General features: G+C 34.3%; 1 protein-coding gene across 2 annotated transcripts in view; it reads left to right on the forward strand.

Annotated features, from left to right (window-relative positions):
* Positions 1–10,000, forward strand: part of sorcs3a (sortilin related VPS10 domain containing receptor 3a) — a 412,976-nt gene that overhangs the window by 170,560 nt on the left and 232,416 nt on the right. For both annotated transcript variants that reach the window (XR_012408181.1, XM_021477188.3), the window contains exon 2: positions 3,423–3,490. Coding sequence is in view for 1 of the 2 variants with exons in the window: in XM_021477188.3 (XP_021332863.2) it covers positions 3,423–3,490 (68 nt within the window). In the remaining variant the exon portion in view is untranslated. The remainder of the gene's footprint in view (positions 1–3,422; positions 3,491–10,000) is intronic.

Here is a 10,000-nt window from a genome sequence, read left to right on the forward strand (position 1 = left end):
GAGAGGACAGGGCAGTTTTGCATCAGTAAGTTTGTATTACATGTAAACAGTCTAAGATACAGTTTAAATTTGAAGTGGATCAAACATCTTAATCAAACTTGCTCAAAATTATTTTGGTTTTAGAACAACTTTTATTAAAGATTTTGATCCACTTCAAATTCTGATTACTGGTGCTTACCCAGATACCAAATAATTCTGGCCCAGATTTGGCATGAAGCTGGGACAGCAGGCATTCATCCAGCACTGGCATGCAGCATGTGGGCCAAACATAACCCGGGTTTGGCAGAGGTGGCACTGTCTTTAAGACAATGGGCCAGATGTCAAATGTAATATTTGGTCCAGTTGTTAAATACTGATATGTGGGCCACCTAATGTTGGCCATTCTTGACCCACATTTAAAATACTTTAAAATCATTTTTGAGTGAAGAAAAAAATTCTACCAATCAGGTCACTTCGAGAAAAATCACATCCACAATGCGCCTAAGCGTAATGCTTTATGAGTTTAATAATTTCATTGCAGTCGGGACACACATATCTGGCCCAGTTCAGGCCCAGTTATGAGTTATTAACTTAGATTTGGCCCAGATATGATCTATGTTTGGCCATTGTCTGGAAGCCAGACTTTGTCCAGTCATGTACCGTAATTCACTGCTGCATTTGGACTAAGCAAAAGCTGATTGTGTGGGCCAGTGAAATTTTGCTCTATGGGTAATATTGTTAGCAAGGAAGGTTACCACCTAGCAAAATTTCTCTTGCCCAGATCTGGCCCGCACAACTAGCTTTTGCTTAACCCACATGCCACAGTGAATTACGGTACATCATTAGATCAAGTCTGGCTTTCATACAAGTGCCAAACATGCACCATATCTGGGCCAAATCTCAGCCAGTTCAGTCAGCCATATCAGTCAGTTTATAAACCATAACTGGGCCAGATGTGTTGGTGTGTCATGACTGCAGTGAATTTGAAAAACCCATGAAGCATTGCACTTTATGGTCATGCTTTTTCTCAAAGCGACCCAATTGGAAGAATTTTTTCTTCACTCAAAAAATAATTTAAATGCATTTTAAAAGTGGGTCAAGATTAATTGGGTGGCCCACATATACATGTTTAACATCTGGGCCAAATACTACATTTGATCTGGCCCAAGTCTTATGCCGCCCTAAAGATCGTGTCACGTCTGCCAAACCCGAGCCATGCTTGGCCCACATGCTGTAAGCCAGTGCCAGACGAATGCCTGCTATGCCAGCTTAATGCCAAATCTGGGCCAGCATTCCTTGCTACCTGGGAATGTAATATTTACAATATGTATATCATTAAAAAAGGTCAAATATTAATTTTGTTTTTAAGTATTAACCTGGAAATATATCATCTAAAGTTTGCATGTTGTTACGGTGCCCAACCAAGTGGTCTTCTATTACATTATTTTTCATCCTTTGCTCATTCATGCAAGCAAGATGCTTATCATGCTAGAAACAATCATAGTGTGTCTTAATTACCTTGAGGATCCACAACACAATCTCACGGCAATTCGTAACTTTTTCATTTAGTGGCTAATTCGTATGAATTCGTATGATCTAATTCATACAATTTAGTACGATTTGCTTATCCCTCAATGACAGTTGGGGTTAGGGGTGGGGTTAGGTGCCACGCCTCCTTTTTAAAATCGTATCATTTCATACGACTGAAATCGTACGAATTCGTATGAATTAGCCACTAAACTGGCAAAACGTAAAATACTTACGTTTTCTCATGAGATCAGGCTGAGATACACAACTTTTTGATTTATGACCCACAACAGAACTGATATTTTACAGAGATTTTATTTTTATAATGCTGCTTATAGTACATTATAGATAATTACTGATTGTCTCATATACCCACAGCGTTTCAGCCATAGTTATAAATTTGCTAGATTGTTCCAGACCTGCTATGTTTGTTTATGTTTAAATATGAATAAAGTATGGTTTAGTTTTTAAAAGCATCTCTAGCATGTTATTGTGTTTGGCTGGTTTATACATGTGAATATTTTTTGTGCTTCAGAAATTCAATTAAGGGACTATATTCGGCATGTCATGATTTTGCCAAGTACAATGCAATCCTGAATTAACATCTATGTTGATCCTGGAACATAATTTTTGTTTGAAATATAATCCTATAAAAATCCTATAAAACTATGCCCAACCCTCTAAACCCAACCATAACTGTAAATTATTCCCAAAATCAGAGGGGAATAATTGTTTGATAACAGTCATGTAGAAGTGCATAAACCTAACCGTAAGCCTAAACCTAACATAAACGGTAAACACATCCCTTAATTCTGATTGGCTGATTGGAAAGTTGTTCCAGGATCAACATAGATGTTTATCCAGGAACATATCCTACTTTGTGAAATCAGGTGATATTCATGGTGCATTTTGTGAATTTTTAGAAAGCGAAAGCTATAGTGCTCTGAGGTGTTTTGCAATTGAGACAGCCCTTAAAATGGCCAACTCTCTGATCAGTGCCTTACTGAACTAGGGAGCTGATTGAGATGCACCCAGATTGTTGAGACATTCTTGTGTAGCAACATTGTAAACATGCTAGAAACATGCTAGCAGCATGCTCACGCATGTCAGAACATAATAATTCAATTGACTAAACCATGCTACTGTATTAAATCATATTAGAAACATATAAATTTTTAATGTTATTATCGCTAGTAGTGTTAAAACACACATCATGTTAAAGAATTATATTTACTCTATTGGTGTAGCATGGTGGCTCAGTGGTTAGCACTGTCACCTTACATCAAGAAGGTCACTAGTTCATGTCCCGACTTGACCAGTTGGCATTTCTGTGTGGAGTTTGCATGTTTTCCCTATGTTCATGTGGGTTTCCTTCGGTGGAGAATGGATGTGTATGGGTGGCTCCAAGTACTGGGTTGCGGCTGGAAAGGCAACATACGCTGGAATAGTTGGTAGTTCATGCTGTGCCGACCTCTGAAATGGAGACTAAGCCGAAGGAAAATTAATGAATGAATTTATACGTTACTTACTTTCTTTTTTTCCTCCAGGTTTAAACGTTACCATGACAAAGCACATTTTTATGTTACACTATCATTACTGTCTAGTTGTAATTCAGCTAATTCATGTTTCTATTAATATTTAACTTCTAAAAAAAATGCTAATATATTCGCTCATTTGGGAATCATGAAACTTCAAGTTCATTTTAACTCTTGTGCGCTCCAGAAGTTTTACTGTTAACCGTAATTGTTCACTACTTGTCCTGAAATATGGGACGTCACCTGTAGGTCGCTTTCACCAGAAGAAAACAATTGTCTTCAATGAATATAAATGTGATGGGGTGGAATAAGAGTAATGACTATATGTCGGGGAATAAATAAGTGCATACAGATTTATTCATTTTTATTCTCTTTTCACAGGTGATTCTGATTCTCACCAAGCTGTATGACTTTCACCTTGGCAGCGTCACAGAGAGCACGCTATGGAGGTGAGCTAAAGCCACCATTTCTCTCTCTATCTATCTTTCTCTCTCTCTCTCTCTCTCTCCCATCTTCGCTCTTTTTCTCCTCTCCATTACACTCTCTGTCCCTGGCAGAGTATTTGAGCGCTGCCGAGTGGAGTTACGTGATTTTGCCTGAAGCGAGGAGAGGCAGTGTTCACTTCAGGAGCCATTCTATCTCAAACATTACACTTGCGAACAGCCCATAATGCAGTTGCACATCTGCATGAATTTTCAATCTAATAAATGCATTGTTAATTGCGTTTCAGCAGTCTGAACTCATCGTCTTATGTTTTTTTTTTTTTTTTTGTTAGTGTTGTGTTGTATTTGCAACACAGTAAACATGCCAGATTTGTGCTAAAACATGCTAGGAACAGGCTAGCATGATGTTCATCCATGTTATTGTCAGAAATTTGTGTTAGCTTCATGAAGAGGTTTGTAATTTTCATTGGAAATCCATGAATGCTACATTGGTTATGTGAAGCACATCTCATCAACCAAATAGCAGCTTTTAGTCTCCATTCCTGTGTGCTAGAGGAAGCGTTAGCATTAGCCGTTATGCTGTTTAGGCTTACGATTAAGGTTTTCCTTTAATAGGGTTTGTTATTTTGTTAGAAATGCTAACAACACACTAAATATGTTAGCAAAGTTAAAATATTAAACATGTTAAAATTTACAAAAAATGCTATAAACCATCATGAAATTAACATGTAAAATCATTTTAACAGTAAAATACAAAACAGTATATTAGCAATATGTTTAAAAATGTCTTTTTTTTATTATTTGTGTGTGTGCTAATGCTAGAAACATGTTCGTAGCATTGGAAAAACTCATGCTAGCATCAAACTAAACATTTTAGCAAAGTTAGAACATATCAAATCTGTTGAAACTTATGAGAAAAAGCTAGTAAACTATCAAGATATCATCATGATAGCAGTTGTAAAATGTTAGCAAAATACAAAACAGTACACTAGCAATATTTTAAAATATTTCTAAGAATTATTTATCCGTGTGCTATTGCTAGAAACATATTCTTAGCATAAGATAAATGAATACTAGCGTCATACTTAGCATGTTAGCAAAGTTAAAATATATGAAATGTGTTAAAACTTGTTAAAAATGCTAGAAAATCATCAATATATCATCATGATAGCAGTTGTAATATGTTAGCAAAGTACAACAGTATATTAGCAAATTAAAAATAGCTTTTGTTTATCATTTATCTGTGTGCTAATACTAGAAACATGTTCTTAGCATAGGATTAATGAATGCTAGCGTCACTCTAATCATGTTAGCAAAGTTAAAATTTATCAAATGTCTAAGAATGTGCTTGAAAATGCTAGTAAATCATCAAGATATCATCATGAAAACAGGTGTAAAATGTTAGCAAAATACAACAGTATATTAGCAATATTAAAAAATAGCTTTTGTTTATTATTTATCTGTGTGCTAATACTAGAAACATTTTCTTAGCAAAGGATTAATGAATGATTGTGTCATACTAAACATGTTAGCAAAGGTTAAACATCAAATGTGTTGACGTGTTAGTAAGTTAGTAAATCATCAAGATATCATCACGATAGCAGTTGAAAAAATGTTAGCAAAATACAACAGTATATTAGCAATATTAATATAGTAGTATAATATTAATTTAATATAATAATATAATTTAATATAATATAATATTAATTTATCTGTGTGCTAATACTAGAAACAAGTTCTTAGCATATGATTAATGAATGCTAGCTACATACTAATAATTTTAGCAAAGATATAACATATCAAATGTGCTAGAAAATGCTAGTAAATCATTAAGATAGCATCATGATAGCAGTTGTAAAATCTAAACAAAATACAAAACAGTATATTAGCAATATTTAAAAATATTTATTTTTTTAATAATTATCCATGTACTAATACTAGAAACATGTTGTTAGCATAGGATTAATGCATGCTAGCATCAAACTAAATATGTTAGCAAAGTTAAAGCATATCAAATGTGTTAAAACAGGCTAGAAAATGCTTGTAAATCATGGAGATTTCATCACGATAGCAGTTGTAAAATGTTAGCTAAATACAAAACAATATATTAGCAATGTTTTATAAATTATTTTTTTTATTTTTTTTTATCTGTGAGCTAATGCTAGAAACATGTTCTTATTAGCATAGGGATAACCCATGCTTGCATCAAACTAAACATGATAGCAAAGTTAAAACATCAAATGTGTTAAAACTTGCTAGAACATGCTAGTAAATCATTAAGATATCATCATGTTAGCAAAATACAAAACAGTATATTAGCAATATTTAAGAAAAGTATATATATATATATATATATATATATATATATATATATATATATATATATATATATATATATATATATATATATATATAATTTGTGTTCTTATATGGTAGGAACCAGTTCTTAACATACTGTAGGGTTTGTAGATGCTAGCATCAAATTAGACATTTTCGCAATGTAAAAAACTTGATAGCCACATCTTACAATATGGAAGTATGCTAGTTTATGCTAGTTATGTTAAATCTTGTTCTGTTGTTGTAAATCGTAAAACATGCTATAGATATGCTTTTTTCCATGCAAATTCTTATTTATTTTTTATTTTATTTTATCATTTGTGTCAGCTATTGTTGAAATAGATTACTCCCTCAACTGCAGAGTGGCTTATAGCTAAACACTGCCTGTTTCTCCATATTTAGAGCAGAATAGAAGGCTTTGACACTGATCCATACCACAAAAGTCCTCTGTAGTTTAAATTGAATTTCTTTTGTCATCCCATTGTAATCCTTATTGGCTCCGTTAGATTCACGTTTACTGGTGTTTTGGACTCTTTGTGCAATTGAGAGTGATAGGGGCAGCCTTATCTTTCACACGGTCAACTGAACACTTCAATTTGGACAGCGAGAAGCTCCATATTGAGGTGCTTAAGTCTGACGTCTGATTTGAGATGACAAGTGCAGTGCTCTTTTCATCAGCTGCTGTAGGACACAAGGGTTTCAAGGTTAATGGCTTTTCTGAGAATATACTGAAGGCTTTTTTAGTCAAGGATGTATCTCATTCTTTGCGCCATATTAGAGAAAAACAGCCCATGGCAGGATTGTATTCATAATCGTTGTACAATTAAGCAGTTACAGAACATCAGATGAAAGGATTTGGGAGCATAAGTAAATTACACTGGGTATAATTGATATTTGGTTTATCTACATTTAAAGGATGGAGGATTTTATACTCTGTATGCATGTCAGAGCTAATACATGTAAATGGTTTTGTTGGCTTAAGAAGGCTTCTGTTATTTTAGCTGCTTTGTTCATTCATGCTAGCAATGTGCTAGACTACTAGAATAAAACATAGTGTTCAAACATGCTAGCAGAAAAGTAATGACTGTTGAAACATTTTTTCTTCTTCTACAACCATCAAACTTAGCCAACTTAAATTCTAACATGTTAAATCACACCAGCAACATGTTTCATGCTGTCAATAACTGACTAGCCTAAACCTTGAAACACACTTAAGGCTGAATATGCTAGAAACATGCCACTAACATGCTACTTAATGCTGGCAAATTGTGGAATGTTACGTTTATGCGAACAAAATGCTAATATTGCTAGAAATGTGCTCTAGATACAGTACATGCAACCTACATTTTTAATGTTAGTGGTGGAAATGCTAGCTACACAGTTCATATTTAGTGCAATGGCAGCATGTTTAGCTAGCAGCTTACTAATTCACACTTACAATATATTAGCCATGTTAGAAAAGCATGACAATTTATGCTAATACATTTTTATTGATATCAACATCCTGATTATTGTTTTGAGTGTTAAACATGCTTGGAGAAACATTCTACTAATTGCAGGTAAACATTTGTGTCATAACTTTTATTTCATGCTAAACATGCTATAAACATACAAATTCTTGCATGAAACACTGTCATAACATGCTAATCCTAGCTTATGTCAAGAACATGCCAATTCATGGTAGCAGCATATTGATTCATGCAATAAAAATGATAACAACAGGATTATTGTGTTAACCATGCTAGGGAAAACATTTTGCTAATTTTTATTTCATACCAAACATGCTAGAAGAATAGTTATGTATTATGCACATGCTAATTCATGCTAACATGCCAATTCATGCTAGCAGCATATGAATATGTTAATGATAGCTAGTCCAGCCTGGTTTAAGCTGGATATAGCTGGTTTTGACTGGGCTTCCTGCCTGGCTAGGCTGATTAAACTGGTTTTAGCTGGTCACCTCCCAGCCAGCTAAGACCAGGCTGGAAATGGCTGGAAACCAGCCTGGAAATGGCCAAAACCCCTCTAAAACCAGCCTGGTCGAACAGCTAAACCAGCCTAGGCTGGTTTAAGCTGTTTTTAACTACACAAATCAACGTTTAAAGGAGCAACATTCTGCTTTATGCTAGCAACATGCTAATTCACACTAAGAATAGATCAATCATTTTAGAAAAGCATGACAATTTGTGGTAGTAAATTGTTTCTGAAAACATTCACGTGGCAACTTTTTATTTCATGCTGAACATGCTAGAAATATTCATGTAATAAACACTAACAACATGTTAATCCATGCTAATATGTTCAAAAACATGCCAATTCATGCTAGCAGCATACAGTATTAATACATGTCAATGATAGAATGCTAGCTACACAAATCAAAGTTAGCTTATAATAGCAGTGTGTTAACAACATTCTGCTTTCTGCTAGTGATTCACTAATTCATGCTAACCCTGTTAGTAAAGCATGATAATTCATGCTATTAAATTGTTAATGATAACAACATGATAATTGTTGTTTTGAGAGCCTTAACCATGTTAGGAACAACATTCTACTGATTACTGGCAAACATTCTTTTTTTTTCATGTTTTTTTATTTCATGCTAAACATGCTAGAAATATATAAACACACTAACAACATGTTAATCCATGCTAACATGTCAAAATCATGTCAATTTATGCTAGCAGCATATTAATATGTGTCAATGCTAAAAATGTTAGCAACACAAATTATAGTTATCTTGTAGCAGTGTGTTATCAACATTCTGTTTCAGGCTACCCTGCTGAAAAAAAAAACAGCTTAAACCAGCTTAGGCTGGTTGGCTGGTTTTAGCTGGTTGACCAAGCTGGTTTTAGAGGGGTTTTGGCTATTTCCAGGCTGGTTTCCAGCCATTTCCAGCCTGGTCTTAGCTGGTCAGGCTGGGAGATGACCAGCTAAAACCAGCTTGACCAGCCTAGCCAGGCTGGGAGCCCAGCCAAAACCAGCTATGTCCAGCTTAAACCAGGCTGGTCAAACTGGTTTTAGCAGGATGATTTAGCTTGATTTTTCAGCAGGAATAGTGACTCACTAATTCATGCTAACTATATTAACCATATTAGTAAAGCGTTATAACTTATGCTAGCAAATTGTTGATGATAGTAATAACATTATTATTGTTGTTTTGAGTGTTAACCGTGCTAGAACAACCTACTACTAACTCCTGGTAAACATTCATGTTTTCTATGTTTTTTATTTAATGCAAAACATGCTAGAAATTCATGCATGAGACACACCAGCAACATGCTAATTCATGCTAGCATGTCAAAAACATGCCAATTTATGCTAGCAACAAATTAATATGTCAATGCAAGAATTGTTAGCTACACAAATCTAAATTAGCTTATGGTAGCAGCGTGTTAACAACATTCTGCTTCCTGCTAGTGACTCACTAAATCATGCTAACTGTATATTAACTATGTTAGAAAAGCATGATAATTAATGCTAGTAAATTGTTAATGATAAAAGCATGATAAATGTTGTTTTGAGTGTTAACCATGCTAGGAACAACATTCTACTAATTCCAGGTAAACACGTATGTTTTTCGTGCTTTTTTATTTTACACTAAATGTGCTAGACATATAAATTTATGCATGACACACACCAGCAACATGTCAATTCATGCTAGCAGCATGCTAATGCAGTATTCATGTATAGCCATGTAACCATAGCTTAGCAAGCGGCATTAACAACATTCTGCTTCATGCTAGTGTCTTGCTAATTCAGCTAACAATATATTTTCCATACTAGAAAAGCATGTAAATGTTAATGATAACAACATGATAATGATTGTTTTGAGTGTTAACCATGCTTGAAATGACATTTTAATTCATGCTAGCAACAAAATATTTCATGCTACAGTAGAAACATGCTACGTACAGTATGTCTGGTACTCATTGTAGCTAAAATACGTAATTTTTTAGACTCAATTTTATTTCATCACCCTGTTTTTAATGGACTGCACAGGAAATACAAACTATTGAGAAAAAGGAAGACAAAATGAATAGTAAAATTGTACCTTTTTTTTTCCTCAACTGTATTCATTCTTTCAATTGAAATGACCAAGTGTAGTAATATGTTTGAAAACACAATAGTCTACCACACATCGTCTTACCAGTCAACACTAACCCGAACACAAGCACAGCT

Source organism: Danio rerio, chromosome 1 (assembly GCF_049306965.1).
Source record: "Danio rerio strain Tuebingen ecotype United States chromosome 1, GRCz12tu, whole genome shotgun sequence".
NCBI classification, from domain to species: domain Eukaryota; kingdom Metazoa; phylum Chordata; class Actinopteri; order Cypriniformes; family Danionidae; genus Danio; species Danio rerio.